Source organism: Carcharodon carcharias, chromosome 13 (genome assembly GCF_017639515.1).
Source record: "Carcharodon carcharias isolate sCarCar2 chromosome 13, sCarCar2.pri, whole genome shotgun sequence".
In the NCBI taxonomy this organism is placed as follows: Eukaryota; Metazoa; Chordata; class Chondrichthyes; order Lamniformes; family Lamnidae; genus Carcharodon; species Carcharodon carcharias.
In genome coordinates this window covers 139,498,886-139,523,866 of record NC_054479.1, presented here as the reverse complement: position 1 = coordinate 139,523,866, position 24,981 = coordinate 139,498,886, and the positions used below count along the sequence as shown (strand labels likewise).

The following is a 24,981-nucleotide window of genomic DNA, read 5'->3' as shown; positions in this document are numbered from 1 at the left end:
CAGTATACATTTTCAATTGAATCATTAACATCTCCAGGATTATACTTTGGTTCTGAAATTTTTGATCTTTAATCCATAGGAAACTAGACTGAGACCCTTACATGAGGTACCTGTGTATCAAAAATTACGTTTTTAGGCCAAAAATCATGGGGTCGACATTTACAAGAGACCGACTTTTACACAGGTATATATGATCCTCCCATAGGCATAATTTAGGTATGCTGATTGCCAAATGAATCAAGCTCCCTGCAGTAAAGCCTTGGGAGAGCTAAGAATATCTTTGTCAATGCTGCACAGATGATTGTAACGTAACTTTCTCTGCTGGAATATAGTTTGTCTTCTGTTTAGGACCATCATCCTGAATAACCCAAAGAAGCGGAACGCTCTATCACTGATCATGTTAGAATCTCTGCGCAGTGACCTCCTCCATGAAGCAGAAAGCAAAAACCTCTGAGTTATCGTGATTTCAGGTAATTCCAGCCTGGTTTCAGGATTTAATAAACAACCAATAATTTAAGAACAACCAATTAAAGATAAAGCTCATAATGTGGCTCATTTATGCTTGTTAGAAGTGACGTACATTCATACACAGGGATCTGTTCTCTGCAAACAAAAGGAATATATTTCAGCCTTGCATATTTTTTGAATTATCCGGGAGCTTGGAGAGCCTATAGTTCCCTGTTGCTTTCTCCATGGCAACACCTTGGCCAATCAGAGTCGACTTGCCAACCTATCAACTAGGTAGAATGCTCTTTCAAAGAGCCAGTGCCGACTTGATGGCCAAATGGCCTCCTTCTGCACTGTAAAGATTCTCTGATTCAGTCAGCACCATCCACAAGATCCACTGCAGGAACTCACCAAGCCTCCTTAGACAGCACCTTCCAAACTCACAACAACTACCATCTAGAAGGCAGGAACAGCAGATAGATGGGAACACCACCACCTGAAAGTTCCCCTCCAAGCCACCCACCATCCTGACCTGGAAATACATCGTCGTTCCTTCCCTATCACTGGGTGAAAATCCTGGAACTCCCTCTCTAACTGCACTGTGGATGTACCTACACGACATGGACTGCAGTGGTTCAAGCAGGCAGCTCACTACCACCTTCTCAAGGGGCAATTAGGGATGGGCAATAAATGCTGATCCAGCCGGCAACGCCCACTTCCCGTGAATGAAGAAAAAAAAGATTAGTGAATGTTTACACAGCTTTAACCTTTCCTTAATGCTGCCAGCGATGTTCCCACTTGCTTGTTTAGTTGTGTAATAGAGATTAATTGACACCTTGCTTATTTACCATTGTTCTTTATAATACACGAGCTGATCAGATCTTTGGCTGCTGCTAAAAGACCACATAACTTCTTTAAAACCAATGAGTATTAAGCAGGTAGAAACCAGATTAACCCAAGGGCATTGTATCCAATGAGGCATTTACTGCTTTGTTTGGTCAGATTGGGCTGTACTTGTGCTTTATTGATGTTGCTATGGATGCTACAACGTCTATAAAATAATTAGACAACCACAAAATATTTTCCAATATTTCTTATCGGATGGGTCCATCTTTATTACAATAATATAGATTGGTAAGGCTTGTGTGTGGGTGATAGCAATATGATAAACTTTCATATTGGGGATATTTTTAGTAATATGACAAATGCATGAACCATGTGCTCAAAGGTGTGGCGATCAAGATCCATTGGACCCTGTTTACAATGATGGGGTGGAAAATAATACCTGGGGTCTCTGTGGGAGTTGGAGAGCTTGTAATAGATAATAATGGGAAGTCCGTCACCAGAGATAGAGATGGAAGGGAAGAGTCAAAGGTGGGCCTCTTAAAGACAAGAGATGGGTAGAAGCTAGAAATAAAATGAACATGATATCTGAGATCAGGGTGAGAACAGAAACCTGGACTGACTTCTTTGATCAAGCTTTTGGTCATCCATCCTAATATCTCCTTGTGTGGCCCAGCGTCAAATTTTCCATTTCTCTTTATGCCCCTGTGAAATGCCTTGGGCTTTTTAACTATGTTAAGGATGCCATATAAATACATGTTTTTGATTTTAACACACTAGACTTAACCAATCCTCTTCTTTACCTGGCTGAACTTGTTCTCACATTGAACAACATCTCCTTTAACTCCACTCGCTCCCTCCAAATAAAATGTATTGCTATGGGAACCCATATGGATTCTATCTAGGCTTGCCTTGCTTGTGAGATTTGTGGAGCATTCCTTGTTCCGGTCCGAGTCAGGTTCTCCATCTCTGCTCTTTTTCTGGCACACTGATGAATGTATCGGTGCCATTTCCTGCTCTCATCCATAACTGGAAAATTTAATCAACTTTGCTTCCAATTTCCACTCTTCCTTCACTTTCACACCTTCCATCTTCAACTCTTCCTTTCTCTCCCTTGACTTCTCTGTCTCCATTTCTGGGGACAGGTTAATCCACTACAAGCCTACAGAATCCCTTATCTGCATTGACTATACTTCCTAACATCCTGCTTCCTGTAAGGACTCTACTCCATTCTCTCATTTTCTCTGTCTCCATCTCATCTGTTCTGATGATGCATCCAACCATACTAGTGCTTCCAATTTGCTTTCCTTTATTCTCCACCAAGAAACTCCCCCCACCATGGTTGACAGGACCCTCGACCTTGTCCGTTCTGTTGCCTGCACTTCTGGTCTCATCCTTTCACCCCCTCCATGATAGGGTTCACTTTGTCCCCACTTTCCACCCACCAGCCTCCACATTAAACGTTCCCCTATTTCCACCACCTCCAGCATGATGCCACCACCAAACAAATCTTTCCCTCCCCTCCCCTCTCAGCGTTCTGAAGGGACCATTTCCTCCATGACACTCAGGTCCACTCTCTCAATTGCACCAACACCCTCTCCACTTCTCACGGCACCTTCCTGTACAGGATCAGGGGATGCAGCACCTTCCCTTTTACTACCCTCTCCAGGGAAATTAGGGATGGGCAATAAATGCTGGCCTATCCAGCGATGCCCGCATCTCATCAATGAATAAAAAACAAACCTCCTCCCTTCTCACTATCCAAGGTCCAAACACTCTTTCCAGGTGAAGCAGCAATTCACTTTTAATTTCACATTGGTTGTAAACGTGGTGTGTTAAAAATAACTGGCATTACTGTCAAGGCCTGATGGGGATACCTCCTTAGATGAATGGAGGACAGTGGGGTAGGCTGGGGCCTTATTTTATTGCCACCTCAATTTTTTTTTCTTGTCCCCTGTTAATAAAACTGAACGCAGCATAAATAGGGCAGATTTACCTAATAGCAGAGCAAACCAGTTTTAAGAATCACTTCCTGAGACGTGCAACTGTACCATAAACAAGTGTGGGCTGCAGAGATGAAAATATAATTGCCATCTAAGAATTCTGAAGTGGGATACTCCTCCACCTGAGGCCTGTTTCAAATCAACACTCTGGTTGCAATCATTCCAGTTCACAGATTGAGTTAATATGTTTCTCATGACAAAAATGTATTTGACATACTGTTTTCATCTATTTATAACTACAAGTACAAGATTTATGAGTAAAATGATTATTGCTGAAAAAAGCAATGGCATTGGTATTTTCCTGCGAATTGTCCGAATTGCGAATGAGTGCAAGATGAAAAGTTTTGACTAAACATCTTTTCCCAGCAATACCCAAGTTCTGTACTACCAAGCAACTATTTAATACGATTGTGAAGAAATTGGTACACCCCAAACAAAAAAAATTGCAAAACACTTAATGCGTTCTCTTTTAATCAAGTGTAAGAAAATTAATTGTTACTTCCTAAGCAAATATCACAATAAAATATATCACTAAATCTATTAGCTGAGAAAGTACGTATGAAACAATTGGCACCCACAGGCTTCCCCATCCCATCAATATAAGGAGAGATGGCAGTGTAGTGATATTGTCACGAGACTAGTAATCCAGAGGCCTGACTAATGCTTTGGGGACATGGGTTCAAATCCCACCAAGGCAGCTGCTGGAATTTAAGTTCAAATAGTAAATCTGGAATTGAAAGCTAGTCTCAAGAATGGTGACCATGAAACTATCATTGACTGTCTGGTTCACTAATGTCCCTTTGGGGAAGGAAATCTGCCATCCTTACCTGGTCTGGTCTACATGTAACTCTTAAATGGCCTGGCAAGCCACTCAGTTCAAGGGCAATTAGGGATGGGCAACAAATTTTGGCCTGTCCAGTGACGCCCCCATCCCATGAAAGAATAAGTAAAAGTACCACAACACAGGCAAAGATCCACATTCTTAGAATGTCATGTGTGATTAAGTTCAAGAAAGGTGAAAAACTAACAAATATTGAAGACCTGAATAAAAACTCAAAGTGTTGGAAATATACAGAAAACTGATTAACATTTTATTAGAGGTATGGGCTAACTTTCGGGTGGAGACCCTTTGTCAGAACTCATTGCGCTGAGTTCGTTGAACGGTCAGGTTGATTTCTGACAATGTGTTTCCACTCAGAAGATGAACCTGGAAGTTCAGCGCAGTACTGAGGGAGTGCTGCATTGTTGGAAATGCTACTCTTTAGATGAAATGGTAAACCGGGACTCTGTCTGCCCAATCAGGTGGATACCAAAGATCCTATGACACTATTTGAAGAAGAGCAGGGTGTTGAGGCCAATATTCTTCCTACAACCAGCAGCACAAAAGCAGATTAACTGATAATTTATCACATTGCCATCTGGGGGAAGTAGCTGCTGTATTAATAGAATCACAGAATGGTTGCAGCACAGGAGGAATCCATTCGGCCTGTCAGGCCTGTGCCAGATCTCTGCAAGAGCAATTCAAATAGCCCCGCTCCCCCATCCCTTTCCCTTTAGCCCCGCTAAATATTTCTCCCCTGGTGCCTCTCTGGTTTCCTTTCGATAGCTATGATTGGACCTGCCTCCACCTCACTCTCAGACAGTACATTCCGGGCCCTAACCACTCACTGAGGAAAATGCTTTTTCTCATGTCGCTGTTGGTTCTTTTGTCCTTCATGTTACATCGGAGTCCTCTGATTCTCGACCCTTCCACCAGTGGGAATAGTCTGTATCTATCTTCTCTGGCTTGACCCCTTTGTGACTTTGAAAACTTCTTCCTAACCTTCACTTCTCTCAGGAGAACAACCCCAGCAACTCCAACCTATTCAGGTAACTGAAGTCTTTCGTCATGGAAACCATTCTCGGAAATCTTTTCAGCACCCTTAAAGCCTTCACATCCTTTCTGAAGTGCAGTGTCCAGAATTGGACACAATGGCCAGAATCTTTCTGCCCCCTCACTGTGGCAGAACCTGTCGGGGGAGGGAGGAGGGGTGGAAAATTCCAGCCAATGAAGCTGAACCAATTTTCAGGCGGGTTCATCATAATGTCCTTGCTTTTGTACTCTTATTTTCTTGTTTCTATTTAAAAAGCCCAAGGTCCTGTATTTGTACCTAACGAGACTGTATTTCAAAAGTCTGAAGTAGTTCGAGTTGGGAAAATGATGTACGTTAATGGAAATTTTTTAATGCATTGATTCAGGCACAATCATTGTAGAGTGAGAACGTTCCAGACAGTACCCTGAATGTGATATTGAGATCATATCATTCACGGGCAATGTCTAAAGCATGCTATGTCATGTGACCATAGCTGGTTATCAACTTCGATTTCTGCAGAGAATTCCATACTAATTACTGTACAGTACAATTTGTACTTTAACTCATTGTGCAACCCATATCAATACTTTGTTTGGTTATTGTAGAACGTATAATTCCTCACATACATGCTCATTCAGAATATAGAATGATGTCAGCAATTTATTTCCGGCCCCTGCGTATAGAAACTACCCATAACTGAGGAGTTGAGACTGTACATTCCACATACTATTGCAGAATCTTATAAATGGTCATTGCGGAATCGGTTTCTGATTTTAGTACAAATAGTGCATGGAAAAATAAATCTCTCCTCCCCACCCTGGGGTTGGTAACTCGAGTAAACTCAGTTCCCTTTCCTTTGCACAGCGGCACCAAATCTAATTGCAGTGTCTCCACCGGCACTCTAGCTGAGGTCAGTTAACCCGGGAACAGCTGAGGATTCAACCTGGGTTTTGTTGGTAGCAATTTTGCCTCTAAACCTCAAGGTTGTAGATTCTAGTCCCATTCCAGAAACTTGAGCACAAACCTCAAGGCTGACATTCCAGAGCGGTACTGAGGCAGTGCTGTACTGTTGGAGGTGCTGTCTTTTCTTTTTAAATTAATTGGCTGTGGCTGTTGCTGGCTAGACCAGCATTTATTGCCCATCCCTAATTGCCCTTGAGAAGGTGGTGGTGAGCTGCCTAGTTGAACCGCTGCAGTCCATGTGGTGTAGATACACCCACAATGCTGTTAGGGAGGGAGTTCCAGGATTTTGATCCAGCAACAGTGAAGGAACGGCGATATATTTCCAAGTCAGGATGGTGTGTGACTTGGAGGTGAACTTCCAGGTGGTGGTGTTCCCATGTATCTGCTGCCCTTGTCCTTCTAGATGGTGGCAGTTGTGGGTTTGGAAGGTGCTGTCTAAGGAGCCTTGGTGAATTCCAACAGTGCATCTTGTAGATGGTGCACACTGCTGCTACTGTGCCTCAGTCATGGAGGGGGTGAATGTTTGTGAATGTGGTGCCAATCAAGCAGACTGCTTTGTCCTGGACAGCGTCCAGCTTCTTGAGTGTTGTGGGAACTGCACTCATCCGGGCAAGTGGGGAGTATTCCATCACACTCCTGAATTGTGCCTTGTAGATGGTGGTCAGGCTTTGGGGGGGGGGGGGGCGTGAAGAGGTGAGTTATCTGCTGCAGGATTCCCAGCCTCTGACCTGCTCTTGTAGCCACAGTATTTATATGGCTAGTCCAGTTCAGTTTCTGGCCAATGGTAAGCCCTAGGATGTTGATAGTGAGGGATTCAGTGATGGTAATGCAATTGAACATCAAGGGGCGATGGTTGGATTCTCTCTTGTTGGAGATGGTCATTGCCTGACACATGTGTGGCACGAATGTTATTTGCCACTTGTCAGCCCAAACCTGGATATTGTCCAGGTCTTGCTGTATTTGGACATGCTCAGTCTTGAGTTGCTAGATTTGTTCAAAATCTATCCCATTTAGCACGGTGGTAGTGTCACACGGTATGATGGAGGGCATCTTCAATGTTAGATTGTCTCTTGTTGGAGATGATCGTTACCTGGCACTTGTATGGCACAAATGTTACTTGCCATTTGTCAGCCTAAACTTGGATATTGTCCAAGTCTTGCTGCATTTGGACAAGGATGAGACTTTAAACCGGGTGGACATAAAAGATCCCATGGCACGACTTCAAAGAAGAGCAGGGGAGATATCCCCTGTGTCCAGCCAATATTTACCCCTTAATCTACATCACAAAAATAGATTATCTAGTCATTATCACGTTGCAGTTTGTGGGAGCTTGCTGTGCACAAATTGGCTGCATTACATCAGTGGCTACACTTCAAAAGTACTTCACTGGGGACATCCTGTGGTTCTGGAAAGCACTATATAAATGCAAATCTTTCTTTTCTTTACCTGGATAGATGAGAATCAGAGTTGACAGTGCATTTACTCATGAAACCATTGGGGCACTGCAAATGCCTGAAGATTGAATAATTTCAATTCTGAGATTGGGCTGTGGGCAATAATTAACTTACGGGTGTGCAGAAATTGTGGCCAATCATTGGCATGATAAAAATCCAACCATGTGCAAACATTTTCAAGTTGATTACTTCTTGATGTTCTTGGAACGAAATGAAGTGAAAAGCATATCAAAGAGAAACAAAATCCCAGGAGTCAGCTCCATAAACAATGGTGCATTGGACATTTTTGGCCCAAAGCACCCAGGCCAATTGCAAAGCTTCTGCTAGCGTGCCAGCTGAGATCAGATAACTCGCAACACAGCCAGGAATGAACCTGGAACCTTCCTCTGCCCAGATTGCTCAGTATCACAGTCCATTCACCCATCGAGGTGTATGAATGGGGACATTATCATGGGTTGATGTTGGTTGAAAGGGGCACTTAACTGATGACGTCTCAGCTTTACACAACTGTCTCAATACATCCCCAGTCTATGCCAAGGGAGCTGATCTCAGCCATGGGTACTCGGGGGATAACTGTGACTTTCAAAAGGGAATTAGACAAGTAATTGAGGTGAAAAAAATTAGCGGGGCCATGCGGAAAAGGTGGACGCGGGGGTTGAGACTACCGGATTGCTTTTGCAGAGAGCTGGCATGGACTATCGAGGCTGAATGGCCTCCTTCTGTGCTGTGACAGCTCTAAGATCCTATGAGGTAAAACATACGCAAGACTTTCTTTCGATAAGAGACACTAATATTAATAGGGGTACGAGAGGCAAAAGAAGATTTAATCTGCCACTTAAAGACCAAATAGAGGCTCCTCATTCTATTGCTGTTTTATATTTTTTAATATTAAGCAAAGTTTTGCGCTTGATTACTTTATGCAATTGTTAAAATATTGATCTAAGTTCACAACCTGCTATTTCAAAATGTAAATGTGTGTGTATGACGCAAACCTATGTTTAACTAAGATATTAAAAAATAGAATAATAGGGTTATGCAATTTGTAAAGCATGCATTATTGAAAAGGTATGACTTGTACACTGCAGCTTGTAAGGTTTGTTTATAGGAACCTCTGTGAAAGCTTTGAGAGAGTAATCAATGTGATAAAAATCTAAATTGTAACAACCCCCACACTGGAATAAAGCATCTCACGCCTTTGCAGAATTCTATCACAAACTACATACAATCCCTTGAAAATATTTTTTTCTCTAACTTTGATGTCTTCTAGCTTCTTTCCTTGAAGGCTGCTTTAGTTCGGTGGATAGGTTTGAAATCTACTGCCATCTCCAGGTTGAATAGAGCTATAAAGCTCCCTTGCGATCTAGAGGTGGAAACCTGAGGCAACCTTGAGAGCAGAAGAACATAAGAAATAGGAGCAGGAGCCATTTGGCCCTTCAAGTCTGTTTGACCATTCAATGGGATCATGGCTGACCTGATCTTGGCCTCAACTCCATTTTCTCGCCTGTTCCCTATCACCTTTGACTCCCTTGTCAACCAAAGATCTGTCCAACTCAGCCTTTAATATATTCAATGATTCAGCCTCCCCAGTTCTCTGTGGTATAGAATTCCAAAAATTCACAACCCTCTGAGAGAAGAAATTTCTCCTCACCTCTGCCTTAATTTGGCCACCTCTTATTTCAAAAACATCCGTATTTCTAGATTCCACCACACCTCCCTCTGAAGGGGAAACATTCTCTTTTCCCGCTCTTGGCTGAAAGGATTGGCTCCATGATGGGATATGCTTCCAAAGGCACTGGTCCTGTACCCCACCCCAAGTGACCATTATTCCTTTGGGAATGTTGACAGTGAGTTTTGGCAGACTGTATGACCACAGATTGGAGTCACGCTGGGACTGGTCACATCCTCACCTTACATCCAGACACCCATCACTCACAAAGTGTAGCTTAATAAGCAATCAGCAGTAGAGACCCCAGCTCATCTGTAACCCACTAATACTGAAGCCTCTTATGGTACCATCACCTCCAGCTAAGACTAGTTAATTCAGATCACAGCGAGGAATAAGTCTGGCTTTTCCTCATCCATATAGTCGACCTACGATATACACATTGGTTAAATTCACTGAGCTATCAAGGAACTCAGAATCATCTTTCAAGTCTTAGCAGAACAATAATGAATAATCTAATGGTTAACACTGGCAAGAGGGCCAGTAACCAGATGACACAGATTTGTGGTAACTGGCAAAGGAACCAGAGGCAAAAGAAAGAGAATTTTTATACGCATGACATGAGTTGATGTAATCTGGAATACATTTTCTGAAAGGGCAAAGGAAATAGATTCAACAGTAACTTTTAAAAGGGGAGCTGGATAAATACTTGAAAGGGGAAAAATTAAGGGCAATGGGTTAGCTCTTTCAATGAACCGGCACTGATGTGATGGGCTGAATGGACTCCTTCTGTGCGACATCATTCTGTAATCCAAAGTTGTGTTTCATCATAAAATGTCTTTGTAGTTTGAAAATAATTCTACAGCAAATATATTTTATTTTATTTACAATAATGTCCATTTTCTACTTACAATTCATTCCACGTCGGTAGAGAGCATATTCACTGAAGTGAATTGAATCTTAAAATTGGGGAATTTACAGAAATTGATAATTGGATTTCATGGTGGTTCTCTTTTTGGAATAACTTATCAAATCACTGCGCACACCGAAAAAACAAAGATTGTTATTTGCGTGCCTTCTCTGTGGAATGTGTCCAAACAGGTTTCCTCTTCTGAACAAAGGACTGGATTCCCTCCTGACCGTCCTTCAGTGCCAGGTTGTCCACCATGGCCTGTGCAGCAATTTGATATGCCTCGTTTCGCTTCTGCACCATTTGTTTGTAAAATGTGGCTTTCCCCAGCGCGACAACAGATCGGCTTGTTTCACAGATCTTGCTGGCAATTTTCATGGTCACTTCGTCCAGCTTGTCTTCAGGCACCACTCTGCTAACCAGCCCGTGCAGCAGCGCATCGTGCGCAGAAATAGGCTCTCCAGTAAACAGCATTTCTAAAGTAACCTGTTACAAATAGAATTTATTCAAATCTCCTGCCTTTGCGTAAAAGAAACTGAGCAAGAAGGTACTTTTCTGCCACGATTCTTTGCTCTCTTTTTTCTCACCTTTCCTGATAGCGTTGACACTGGCTGAAGTACCTTCTTAACTTCCTCTCTTGGGTTGGGAAAGATCAGGGAGCACGGAGACTACAACAGGGAATCACTTTTCATAGGGAAAGAAAGATCAACGTGAAAGAGGAAAGTGTGGGTTCATGTCCCACTCCAGGACTTGAGCCCAAAAATCAAGGTTGACACTTCAGGGCAGTACTGAGGGAGTGCTGCACTGTCAGAGATGCCATGTTTTGGATGAGACATTAAACCACGGACCGGTCTGCTCTGTCAGGTGGACATAAAAGATCCCATGGCACCATTTTGCAGAAGGACAAGGAGTATCCCCAGTAGGCTGACCCATATTTATTCCTCAATGAACATTATTAAAAGAAAGGGTTGTAGAGATAAGCCAGGGAACTACGGGCCAGTGAGTCTCATGTCAGTGGTAGGGAAACTATTGGAGAAAATTCTGAGGAGAGAATCTGTCTCCACTTGGAGAGGCAAGGTTTGATCAGGGATAGTCAGCATGGCTTTATCAGAGGGAGGTCATGCCTAACAAATTTGATTGAATTTTTTGAGGTGATCAGGTGTGTAGATGAGGGTAGTGTAGTTGATGTAATTTACATGGATTTCAGCAAAGCCTTTGACAAGGTCCCACATGGGAGACTTATAAAGAAAGCAAATGCACATGGGATACAGGGTAATTTGATAAGGTAGATTCAAAATTGGCTTAGTTGTAGGAGACAGAGGGTAATGACAGAAAGATGCTTTAGTGACTGGAAGCCAGTGTCCAGTGGCGTACCACAGGGATCTGTGCTGGGTCCCCTATTATTTGTCATTTATATAAACGACATAGATGACTATGACGGGGGTAGGATTAGTAAGTTTGTGGATGACACAAAGATTGGCCGGGTGGTTAACAGTGAGGTTGAGTGTCTTGGGCTACAGGAAGATATAGACGGGATGGTCAAATAGGCAGATAAGTGGCAGATGGAATTTAACCCTGAAAAGTGTGAGGTGATACACTTTGGAAAGAGTAATTTGACAAGGAGGTATTCGATGAACGGCATGACACTAGGAAGTTCTGAGGAACAAAGGGATCTTGGAGTGTGTGTCCATAGATCTCTGAAGGTGGAGGGGCATGTTACTGGGGTGGTGAAAAAGGCATATGGGATACTTGCCTTCATCAATTGAGGCATAGATTACAAAAGTAGGGTGGTCATGTTGGAGTTGTATAGAATGTTGGTGAGGCCACAGCTGGAGTACTGTGTGCAGTTCTAGTTGCCACATTATAGGAGGGATGTGATTGCACTGGAGGGGGTGCAGAGGAGATTCACCAGGATGTTGCCTGGGATGAAACATTTAAGTTATGAAGAGAGGTTGGATAGACTTGGATTGTTTTTGTTGGAGCAGAGAAGAGTGAGGAGTGACCTGATCGAGGTGTACAAGATTATGAGGGGCATGGACAGGGTGGATAGGGAGCAGTTGTTCCCCTTAGTTGAATGGTCAGTGACAAGGGGACATAAGTTCAAGGTGAGGGGCAGGAGGTTTAGGGGGGGAATGTGAGAAAAACTTTTTTACCCAGAGGGTGGTGAGGGTCTGGAATGCACTGCCTGGGAGGGTGGTGGAGGCGGGTTGCCTCACATCCTTTAAAAAGTACCTGGATGAGCACTGGACACATCATAACATTCAAGGCTATGGGCCAAGTGCTGGTAAATGGGATTAGGTAGGTAGGTCAGGTGTTTCTCATGTATCGGTGCAGACTAGTTGGGCCAAAGGGCCTCTTCTGCACTGTGTGATTCTGTGAAAGCAGACTCTCTGGTCATTAGCACATTGCTGTCTGTAGGAGCTTTCTGTGTGCAAATTGGTTGCTGTGTTTCTCACATTTCAAAAGTACTTCATTAGTTGTAAAATGCTTTTGGACATCCCGAGGTCATGAAAGGCGCTATATAAATACAAGCTCTTTCCTTTTCTTTCAATGGTTCAGCAGATTATCGCAACTTCATAAACTAATGGTTTATGGTTCTTTGCGGAAGTCAATTACATTTTTATTAAATAAGATTCCAAAACTGTTACCAGTAATGGGATTTGCATTCTTTGATTCCGCCCGATTATTTTATGAAAACCTTAAACCAGTAGTCCTGGTTGTATGTCTCTAAGAACTTTCAAAAAACAGATTTGCAGCGTTTGCGGGTTTTTTTTATAATTCGTGATTGAAAGCACTGAGCAAGCCGTAGGGAGCACTTTTGTAACTTAACGCTATATTCCGACTGCAGCACACATTCCAGTCAAATTTAAAACCAGTTAAAATGCAGCAGTGAGGTACCTTTTGAGGAAGACATCGCCCCACTGCAACAGCCGGTGTGGAACAGAACAGCCCAACGTTGACTCCCGGAGTGGCAAACCTTGACTTGTCCGACACCACCGCAATGTCGCAACTGGCAACGAGCTGGCAGCCAGCAGCTGTGGCTAAACCATTAACTTTCGCGATAACTGGCACCGGAATATCCTGAAGCAGAGTCATAACCTACAAGTTATAAAAGGTGTGATGAGCAGATCTAGCCTGGTGATTTTTAAATTTTACTGCAGTCCTGCTCCTGATTATTCCAGGTCATTTAGGACACAGGAGGATGGGGCTTAGGAGCAGGAGTAGGCCATTCGGCCCTTCGAGCCTGCTCTGTCACTCGAGAAGATCATGGCTGATCTGGTTGTGGTCTCAACTCCATTTTCCTGTCTTAATCCTTGACTCCCTTTCCTATCAAAACCTAACTCAGCCTTGAATAAATTCAATGACCTAGCCTCCACTGCTTTCTGGAGAAGAGAATTCCACATAATAATGACCCTCTGAGAGAAAAAAAATCTCCTCAACTCTGTGTTAAAAGGAGGGACCTCTTATTCTTAAATCGTGTCGCCTAGTTCTAGTCTCTCCCACAAGAGGAAATATCCTTCTGGAATTCACTCTGCCAAGTCCGCTCAGGATCTTATATGGTTCAATTAGGTCCCCTCCCATCCTTCTAAACTCTTAATGGTTTTAGGCCCAACCTGTTCAACCTTTCTTCATAAGATAAGCCCTTCATCCCAGGAATGAGTTGAGTGAACCTTCTCTGAGCTGCTTCTAACACAATTACATCCTTTTTCACATAAGGAGACCAAAACTGTTCACAGTATTCCAGATGTGGTCTCAAGTCCCTGTACAGCTGCAGTAAAGCTTCCCTACTTTTATATTCCATTCCCCTTGCAGTCAACACCAAAGTTCCATTTGCCTTCCTAATCACTTGCTGTACCTGCATGCATACCAACGTTTTGAGATTCATGCACCAGGACACCCAGATCCCTCCATACCGCAGAGTTTCTGCGGTCTTTCTCCATTTAAATAATATACTGCTTTTCTATTCTCTAACTCCTTACCCCTTCCTAAGCTCCTCCAACAACTTTCTCCCATCCTGAATGTCCTGCCTCCTGAAGGGACACTGCCTGATCCACAGGCACTCCTTGTCCTCTCGTATCTCTCCAAAGTGACCATTTTTCATTTGCGTGTCTAGACAGAGAATGCCAGCAGGTAATTTGACCATGAAGGCGTCACAGTATTCTTGAAACAGAGAAGATCCTGAGAGGAATTGACAGGGCGGATGCTGAAAGGATGTTTCCCCTTGTGGGAGAGACTAGAACTAGAGGATACAGTTTGAAAGGGGTCTCCCATTTAAGACAGAGATGGGGAGAAATATTTTCTCTCAGAGGGTTATTGGTTTGTGGAATTCTCTTCCACAGAGAGCAGTGGAGGCTGGGTCATTGAATATTTTGAAGGCTGAGTTAGATAGATTCTTGATTGACAAGGGTGTCAAGGGAGTTAAGGGTAGACAGAAAAGTGGAGTTGAGACCATGACCAGATCAGCCATGATCTTTTGAATAGCGGAGCAGGCTTGTAGGGCTGAACAGCCTACTCCTGCTCCTAATTCACATGCCCGTATGTACAGTTAAGTCTGATCCTTCCCGCTCTACTCCTTCAATTGAAGAGGTCTGTATGGTTCAACTCCTCATCGCCTTACAGCACCAAGCCAATTCATAAGACAATGAAAGGTTGAGCCACATATTGTGTGTTGTTTATTGCAAGGCAAGCACACAGTAAGTTGAAATCTTATTAACAAACCACAAAAAAACTTCATGCTCATAGTTCTGGCCATTGTGTCAATCACTTCAGGATATTACTGCCTTGTCATATCCTGCTGATTACATTTCCCCAATCATAATCAAGTCACCATTGGTTGCTCTGCCATTGGCTGCTGGGTGCAGGAGTCCTGAATTCCCTCCCTAAGTCTCTCCGCCTCTTTCTCCTTTCTTTCAACACTGTTTAAAACCCACCTCAGTATCTCCTTATGTGGCCCGTATTAGATTTAGTTGGATAATCATGCCTGTGTAGTGCCTTTGTTTTATAAAGGCGCTATATAAATGCAAATAAACATTGTTATTCATTACATTAAATATACATAGATCAACTTACTTCAGTGCAGACTGCAAAGACCTCAGCATGGTGATCCCATCCTTTAGCAGAGGTTAGTTCCTTGAGATCATGGCCAGATGAAAATACAGGCCCTTCAGCTACACACACAAATCGCACAGTATTAGCCACTAATAATGCATTTAGAATAAATAAAAACACTTCTAGCAATGGCTCTTATTAACACATTCTTTTGCTAAGTGTCACGACCCTAGCAGATGCTATTCATTGAGTATGCCAGATCGCAGAGGGAAACCTGTCTTACTGATCATAATCCTTTTTTTGTATTTTGAAAACGAGGAGGAAAAGCTACTGACCTCAAAAGCATAGAACTCCAGTAACACCTTTAGGATTTTAAACATTAAAAGGTTTATTAAAAAGAAAAAAAAAACTTAAGCACATAGGATTAAAGTTACACAGTTAAAACAGTCTTACAGAGCAAATCCCCAAAAATCCACTTGGCCAAAACACACAAGTAAACTACCTTCATGGCAATAACTCCCTTACAGATTTTAACTCTAAAAATCCAGTAATATTACCCAAGGCAAAAAGCTGTTGTCACTTTAACAAAGGCACACCGCACGACTCCTCAAACACTTCTACTCCACTCGACAGGTGGAAATGCAAAAGAAAAGTTCAGAAACAGATGGCTTTCTGAAAACAAAGGCTTTTCTGGCTTGAAACTGGATGGCTGCTTCAAATTCACAGCTTTCGCATATCCTGAGCACACAGATCTGTCTCAGGACTTCCCCCCCACACAGCCACCCACTAGCTAAACATCATTCCTTGAATACGTTCTTCCCTCTTTCATCTCAAGTTCCATTTTCCTTAAAACCTCTTTGAACTCAACTTCTCCAAATATAAAAATCTATTATGATCGCCTACGGTCTCTACATTCGGGTCGATAAAATTTAATATACCTTCCCCTGTTTAGCTATGAAACCTTTGTAAGTCGTAAAAGTTCCTTGTCACTTCTAACCTTCCCTTTCAAATTCAACAGCTGAAAAACCAAGTCTCCACTTATCTCATAATGCAAAATTTTAAATCAACCTATTTACTTGTAAATCCAACCTCACATAATCTTCACATGAACCTAACACCTTTACCCTTTCATCTCTCAGTTCTCACAGACAGACTGTCTTTATTAACCTCCCCACCAGTTTAATCATGGACACACATACACACACACACACACACACACACACACACACACACACACACACGCGCACCTTCTTTACAAAATACCACCATATTCCAAAAAATTTTTTTTTAAAAATCCATGATCACATAAGCAAGGATTTATTGTTTTCTTCCTTTTCGCAATCTTAGCTGCGAGGATGGAGAGATAGAGAAAGCCTACTCCCAGGCCTCCTACAGATATGTAAAGATGAGGGAGGCCATTCAGTCCATCAAGCTCATCCTTCCAATCAAAAACATAAGCAGGCTCAGTAGCATCATGCCTAACTTACAGGTCTAGTAATCTGGAGACATTGGGCAGAATTTTTCTCACGTCAAGGCTATGGAGAAGTTGCTGGGGATCGCTTCCCAGGGATTCCCAGCAGCCATTTAACAGCCTGAGGAATACTGATAGATTGGAGATGAGATTTCCACCCCTCGCTCAGAATGATTGGCCAGCAGTGCCACCAGGAGTGGTGGCCAGGGCTGGGACTACAAGCACTCACCAGAGTCAAAGTGCTGGAGTCCCAGGGCACAGGGAATTCTGGGGTCTTGTGGCGAGGAGGGAAAGGGAGGCTTGCGGGATGGAAGAGACAGGCAGGGAGGAAGTAACTGGGGGGCCCAGACCTTGGGGATTGGGCACATGGTCTTGAAAGGGGGCCAGTAATAGATGCACCCGCCCCCAGCCCACCTCCCCCCCCCCAACTACCCCCACCACCACCAGAGGCCCGAGTAAGGTAGCCTGCCAGTCCTCCCCTGTCCCTCCCACGCTACCCTGAACCCCTCCTGCCAGCCTCGAAGTTAAGATCAGGATGGGAAAGGATCCTTAAATGGTCATTAATTGGGCCATGGGAAGGCCACATAGGGAATTTTCAGCCCCACCTACACCCCCCACCCCCTTATCCGCAAACCTACCGGCAGCGGCCCTTAAAATTCTGCTTATGAGTTCAAATTCCACCAAGACAGTCGGGAAGTTTAATTTCAAATCATGAAATAAAATCTGGGGTAGAATTTCACCCATGTCGGGCAGGCTCGACGGGGTTGGTCGGGAAGCCGACTGCTGCCCGCGATCGGGGCCGGAGGGTGATTTCCCGCTGGCGGGGCCAGTGAAGGCCTGCTCAGTGTGAAACGCGAGCGCCAGCGCTGGCTGTGCGGGGGGGGAGGAGGGCAGATGGGGGCGAGGGACCTGCACGCGTGCGCATGAGTGAGCGCCGCGTCATAAATGAGGAGTTATAAAAAAAAAGGAAATAAAAATGAAAGGAAACATGTCCCCTGCTCGTGTGACTCTGCCACACGGGCAGGGACATGTTATTAATTAAGCTTTAACGTTTTTATTTTTATTTGCTTTAGGAAACCTTATCCTGCAAAAAGGCCGCTTGGCCTGTCCGCCAACTGTGAGGTGAGACGGGCAGAGAAAAATTCAACTCAGTTGATAAGATCATGGCCTTAACGGGCCTTTTGATTGTTGGCGGGTGCGCTGCTGACTCCGGCATGTGCCCACCGAGCGAAATATCGCGCGGCTCTGTGCGTTGACATCGGGACGCTTACCCACCTGTCCGGCTAAACATTTTCCTCCTGGACTCTGAACTGAGAGCAGGGAGTAACTTTTCTGTACCGCAAACTAATATCAGTAATGATGACAATGAAACTACCCGACTGCTGTGTAAACTCGCCTGGCTCACTAATGTCCTTCAGGGAAGGAAATCTCTCGTCCTCCCCCGGTCTGGCCTACATGTGACTCCACAGCCACGGAAATGTGGATTTCTTAACTGCCCTCTGAAACGGCTAATAAGCCATTCAGTTGTATTCAAGAAGGCGGCTCATCACCACGATCTCAAGGGCAATTAGGGATGGGCAACAAATGCTGGTCTGGGCAGCAACACCCACATCCTATGAATCATTAAAACATTCTCCCCTTCACAGCATCTGACCGCTTCATGAATAACTCTGGAGGTTGTTTGCCTTCCCCTCTTAATCTGGAAGACTGTCCCATCTATTAATTCGTTATGCGAAGAATACTGTCTTTTACCAATTTGTATCTGTGTAGATTGCCTTGTTTGCCAGGTGGTGATTTAACATGAAGCAGTGCTCAGGATTAACCAGTTCCATTCCACTTTGCATCTTCCGTACCTCTATTTAAGTGCCACCCTCTTTTTTTTCCTTTCAAGACTAACTTCTCATTACTCAATTCTCCGCCCTCTTTTCCATCTCTCCTCTCCCAAGGAGCTGACACCTTCCTGGGAAGTTCCATCAGCACCATCCATCTTATGTATCCACAAGCTGCATCCCAGCCTGACCCTGACCTTACCTGAACTCTCGCAGTTCAGCGGGAGAAACCAAGAAACCAGGAGTAGGAGCACTCGCTGATTTTCCACTCTATAACCAGGGGCTAATCACAGCACTTTAGTTGGTGCTCTAGATGGGACCACCTAATTCAGCACAAAGCAGGTATTGAATCTCGTTTCATTCTGGTCTCTCTGGCCATGTTTCACAGTTTACCACAGGAGCCTCACTTGATTTAAGTAGATCCATTGGACCTCATTAGACAGTTGGTTGGTAGTACAAAAGTTAAACATTACTGAAAAGAGAGACATGTTGCTGAAGCTTTTCATCTTACACTCATCAGAACAAATGCAAGGGTGCCAAATTTCAAACAATCACGACAATTTATACTACAGGAGAAAAGGGTGCTGATTGAACCACAGAATCTTTACAGTGCAGGAGGCCATTTGGCCCATCAAGTCAGTACTGGCTCTCTGAAAGAGCATTCTATCTAGTTGATTGTTTGGCTCTGATTGGGTGAGGTGTTGCCATGGAGAAAGCAACAGAGAACCATAGGCTCTCCAAGCTCTTGGATAATTCAAAAAAGATGAAAGGCTGAAATATATTCCTTTTGTTTGCAGAGAACAGATCCCTGTGTATGAATGTACGTCACTTCTAACAAGTGTAAATGAGCTACATTACGAGCTTGACTGATTATCTTAAATTGGTTGTTCTTAAATTATTGGTTATTAAATCCTGAAACCAGGCTGGAATTACCTGAAATCACGATAACTCGGAGGTCATTGCTTTCTGTTTCATGGAGGAGGTCACTGCGCAGAGATTCTAACATGGTCAGTGATAGAGCGTTTCGCTTCTTTGGGTTATTCAGGATGATGGTCCTAAACAGAAGACAAACTATATTCCAGCAGAGATAGTTATGTTACAATCATCTGTGCAGCATTGACAAAGATATTCTTAGTTCTCCCAAAGCTTTACTGCAGGGAGCTTGATTAATTTGGCAATCAATTTACCTAAGTTACGCCTATGGGAGTACCATATATACCTGTGTAAAAGTCGGTCTCATGTACATGTCGACCCCCTGATTTTTGGCCAAAAAGCGTAAATTTTTCATACTCAGGTACTTCATGTAAAAGTCAATCCTAGTTTTCCAGGGATTAAAGATCAATAATTTCAGAACCAAAGTATAATCCTGGAGATGTTAATGATTCAATTGAAAATGTATGCTGGTAAGTAAATGTTTAAAATGCTTATAGGTTTAAGTTTTGTATTTATTTATTCAAATGATTAAAGTGATCAGATTATGAATGATAATTAACAATTTTTTTTAGTGTTGTTGGTTTTTATTCCATTGTGACAGGCTGCATGGTTTCTTTTATTCATGTAATGTGGGCAGCGCTGGCTGGGCCAGCATTTATTGACCATCCCTAATTACCCTTGAGAAGGTGGTGGTGAGCTGCCTTCCTGAACCTCTGCAGTCCATGTGGTGTAGGTACACCCACAGTGCTGGTAGGGAGGGAGTTCCAGTATTTTGACCCAGCGACAGTGAAGGAACGGCGATATATTTCTAAGTCAGGATGGTGAGTGGCTTGGAGGGGAACTTGCAGATGGAGGTGTTCCCGTGCATCTACTGCCTTTGTCCTTCTAGATGGTAGCAGTCATAGGTTTGGAAGGTGCTGTCGACAGCGCGTTGGTGAGTTGCTGCAGTGAACTTAGCAGATGGTACATACTGCTGCTACTGTGCGTCGGTGGTGGAGGGAGTGAATATTTGTGGATGGGGTGCCAATCAAGTGGGCTGCTTTGTCCTGGATGATGTCAAGAAACTTGAGTGTTGTTGGAGCTGAACTCATCCAGGCAAGTGGGGAGTATTCCATCACACTCCTGACTTGTGCCTTGCAGATGGTGGACAGGCTTTGGGGAGTCAAGAGGTGAGTTACTCACCACAGGATTCCTTGTCTCTGACCTGCTCTTAAAGCCACAGAATTTATATGGCTAGTCCAGTTCAGTTTCTGGTCAATGGTAACCCCCAGGATGTTGATAGTGGGGGATTCAGTAATGGTAGTGCCATTGAATGTCAAAGAGTGATAATTGGATTCTCTCTTGTTGGAGATGGTCATTATTGTCCAGGTCTTGCTGCATTTGGACATGGACTGCTTCAGTATCTGAGGAGGCGCGAATGGTGCTGAACATTGCGCAATCATCAGCGAACATCCCCACTTCTAACCTTATGATGGAAGGAATATCACTGATGAAGCAGCTGAAGATGGTTCAGCTGAGGACACTACCCTGAGGAACTCCTGCGGTGATGTCCTGGAGCTGAGATGATTGACCTCCAACAACCCCAACCAGCTTCCTTTGTGCTAGGTTATGACTCCAACTAGCAGAAAGTTTTCTCCCTGATTCCCATTGACTCCAGTTTTGCTAGGGATCCTTGACGCCAGACTCGGTCAAACACGGCCTTGATGTCAAGGGCAGTCACTCTCACTTCACCTCGGGTATTCAGCTCTTTTGTTCATGTTTGAACCAAGGCTGTAATGAGGTCAGAAGCTGAGTGATCCTAGTGGAACCCAAACTGAGTGTCAGTGAACAGGTTATTGCTAAGCAAATGCCTCTTGACAGCACTCTTGATGACCCTTTCCATTACCTTACTGATGATTGAGAGTGGACTGATGGGGCAGTAATTGACCGGGTTGCATTCGTCCTGCTTTTTGTGCACAGGACATACCTGGGCAATTTCCCTCATAGCCAAGTAGATGCCAGTGTTGTAGCTGTGCTGGAACAGCTAGGGGTGCTACAAGGTAAATTCCTCAAAGACATTACCCGTGTAAAAGTTGCCCCCATGATCTTCGGCCTCAAAAATTTTCCTTTTACACGAGTCTATCGTGTAATTTTCAAACTCACCACCTGTTATATAACCCACTGATTTTCACCTTATTGCTTTAACAATCAGGCAGGTTCTACAGCGGGAAGGTGCTGTCCTGGGCTAGGTACTACTGGATGGCGAGGTTTAAAATGAACTCCAATGTGTTTAACATTACCCTCGAAATTATTAATCCAGGACCTAATACCGTTGGTCTGAAATTGCACTGTCCATGATTACTTCCTCTTCATCATCCTTCAGATACCAGCTCTAAGGGGGAGTTGGTAACAATGGACTCCCATTGGATTGGTCCATGACTGTGCTTGGCAAAGTACTGCAGTGGTCTGCAGTATTGCTGACCACTCTTACTGCACCTCCCCCCCCACCCCCCCCTTCCCCACACCCCCCCCCCCCCCCCCCCCTCCCCCCCCATCAGGAGTATTGGAAGGATTTACAGGCTGATAACCACAAAACCACAGAATTTTAATGGCTCCGAAGGAGACCATTCAACCTATTGCGTCCGACTCTCCAAATGAGCATTATGACCTAGTGCCATTGCCCTGCCTTTTCCCCGTTGTTTCTATTCAAATAATCATCGAATGTCCTCTTGAGTTCCTCGATTGAACCCGCCTCCACCACACTTCCAGGCAGCGCATTCCAGACCCAAACCACTGGCTGTGTGAAAAAGTTTTTTCACACATCACATTTGCTTCTTTTGCAAATCACTTTAAATCTGTGGCCTCTCGTTCTTGATCCTTTTACGAGCGGGAACATCTTCTCCTAATCTACCCTGTCCAGCCCCCTCATGATTTTGAACATCTCTATCAAATCCCCTCTTACCCACCTTCTCTCCAGGGAGACCAGACCCAGAGGGGGAGGTGATGGTATAGTGATATTGTCACTGGACTAGTAATCCAGAGACCCAGAGTAATGCTCCGAGGGCCTGGGTTTGAATCTGACCACAGTAGATGGTGGAACTTGAATTCAGTAAAAGTCTCAGATTAAAAGTCTAATGGTGACCATGAAGCCATTGTCGATTCTTGTAAAAGCCCATCTGGTTCACTAATATCCTTTAGGGAAGGAAATCTGCTGTCCTTACCTGGTCTGGTCTATATGTGACTCCAGGCCCACAGCAATGTGGTTAATTCTTAAATGCCCTCTGAAATAGCCAAGCAGGCCACTCAGTTGTATCAAATCGCTAAAATAGTCAATAAGGAATGAACCTACTGCAGCGGTTCAAGAAGGCGGCTTATCACTACCTTCTTGAGGGCAATGATGGGCAATAAATGCTGGCCTAGCATTTTAAATTTTAAAAAACCTCTCCAATCTATCTTCGTAACTGATCCCTGCCCTGGAATGAAGAGTAAATTAAGCTATCAGATTGTCATAGAATCCCAACTGGTTCACTGGTGTCCTTTAGGGAAGGAAACCTACCATGACAAAGGCACACCACTTGGGGGATTTGTGCCAGAATTGGGAGGGAGACCCGTCCCACAGATTAATCAAACTGGGTCAAAATGCTGGAACTCCCTCCCTAACAGCACTGTGGGGGTGTACCTACACCACATGGACTGCAGCGGTTCAAGAAGGCAGCTCACCACCACCTTCTCGAGGGGCAATTGGGAATGGGCAATAACTGCCGGTCTTTTGCAGCAACAACCCACATCCTGTGAATAAATAATAAGTGGCGATGTATCGGGTGAAACGGAAGGTGCAGTCGCCCTCCAGACTTTCTCGTTAAGAATCAATGGCATTCTATACTTCCTGTTTGATTTAGCAAATTGTTTTAATAGCAGTGTTGGTAATTTGTACCATTATCTGAAAACTGTAGTTCGTATGGGACATTAGAGTATGGGATGAGGAGGGGGGTGTGGATATTGCAGTTAGATAATAAATGCAAGTCTTTCTTTATAACAGATCCAGGATAAAACCACCCATTATCCTGCCGTGTTGTAACCAGGAGCCTCTAATGCAGGAAGAGTGGAACCGACTTCTGCAGGTTGAAATCCAGTACTCCAATACATTTATTTTCATAAAAATCATGGAGGTATAATTTTAGTTGGTACAAATACTGCCAAACTTTCTGAATCACAGCATAATAGCTTCGAAATTATTTTTTCAAAAATCTCTCCACAGCCTCTCTGCTCCTTCCACATGGGAGTCTTTTCCAACCCTATTGTTTTGACCTCCAATCACAAACGCTCCCTCTTAAATCTCTATATTTTGCTAACCCTTGGCCCGTTTACAAAACCTGCTTCTTTGATCTTATTTTGTCGGTCACCTCCCCAAATTCTTTCTCAATTCCCGCCGCAGTCCCTCAACCTCCATTCGTCCCATATTTTGCAGAAGGCACGATAAAAGGTCGCGGAGTCATTATCCCCCCCACCCCCACCCCCACCTCACCCCACCCCACCCCACCCCATCAACCGATCCAAATTCACCCAAAGTGGACCTGGGGACAGCCTCATTCTCTGCAGTTTACAGTTTGCAGTCAATTCAGAGTGAGCCAGTTCTGGGTCAACACCCACCTGATCCCATCCTTCTGAGTTCTGACAGTCAGTTTATCACATTTGGCCCCAGTCACGTCACTGGCCAAGCGAGTCTGGGTATAATAAACAAGGGGCACGTCTTTCACTGTCAGCCCTCCCTGCGGAAGCTGAACCGCGGGTCTTGCAAAGTCTCTGATTTTCCTGAAACACCTTCCAGCTGCAGTCACACACCCCATGGTGCTCCTGGATACTTCTGTTCATACGATACACCGGCCCCAACACAACCCTAGGCTCGGATTTAAAGTTCCGCCCGGGCTGCCGTCCAGCGATAGGGTTGCTTGCTCTTTACTTACTTTTTTTCCCCTTTGAACTATTGTTTGACTGTAAGTTACCACCTTTTTCCATTTTTAACTCTTTCGAGTACAAACCCGTTTCCATCTGTTTCAGATGAAGTTACATTGCTTTGCCATTGTGAGATTTGAACTCTTGATAATCTTTTAAATCTTTTAAATTTGAACTCTTGATCTTGGGGGGGTTACAAACCCAGCACCGTAACCACTTGGCTATTTAGGCCAAGCCTCTTTTTCCATTTCTAAGCTGCTCTAACTCTATAAAAAAAAACGGACTTCCACTTTACAATTTTTCAGCATGAGGAGGTCTCACTTCTCTTTTTTTTTTCTGAAAAACATACTTTATTCATAAAATTTCTAAATCGCCATCACAAAAAGTGCAACCAGGTTCAACTTTTACAGGTGGATCACGAGGCGCTTCGACGCAACCACTTGTTCTATAAGTTTTAAGAATAAATCGGACAGATACACGGATGGGAGAGGTCCGGAGGGTTATGGACTGGGGTGCAGGTCAATGGGACTAGCGGAATACTATTTCGGCACAGACCAGAAGGGCCGAATAGTGTGAAAGAAATTATTCAGTGACCGCGGCTGGTATTTAGTCATGTGGACAAAAGCAGCAC

At 44.0% G+C, this 24,981-nt stretch overlaps 1 protein-coding gene across 2 annotated transcripts; it reads right to left on the bottom strand.

The window, feature by feature from the left end:
• On the bottom strand, nucleotides 1-24,277 carry echdc3 (enoyl CoA hydratase domain containing 3). Of its 2 annotated transcripts, none has more exons than XM_041202999.1 (6): nucleotides 24,048-24,277; nucleotides 19,419-19,540; nucleotides 15,207-15,304; nucleotides 13,035-13,235; nucleotides 10,302-10,622; nucleotides 1-110 (listed from the first exon to the last, which is right to left on the bottom strand). In XM_041202999.1, exons 1-6 carry the CDS (start codon nucleotides 24,242-24,244, stop codon nucleotides 84-86), a joined length of 966 nt encoding a protein of 321 aa, XP_041058933.1. In that variant the 5' UTR covers nucleotides 24,245-24,277; the 3' UTR covers nucleotides 1-83. The 2 variants fall into 2 exon arrangements, with proteins under 2 accessions (XP_041058933.1, XP_041058934.1); XM_041203000.1 differs by having other exon boundaries at nucleotides 19,419-19,556; nucleotides 24,048-24,243.
• Between the last annotated feature and the right edge of the window lie 704 nt (nucleotides 24,278-24,981).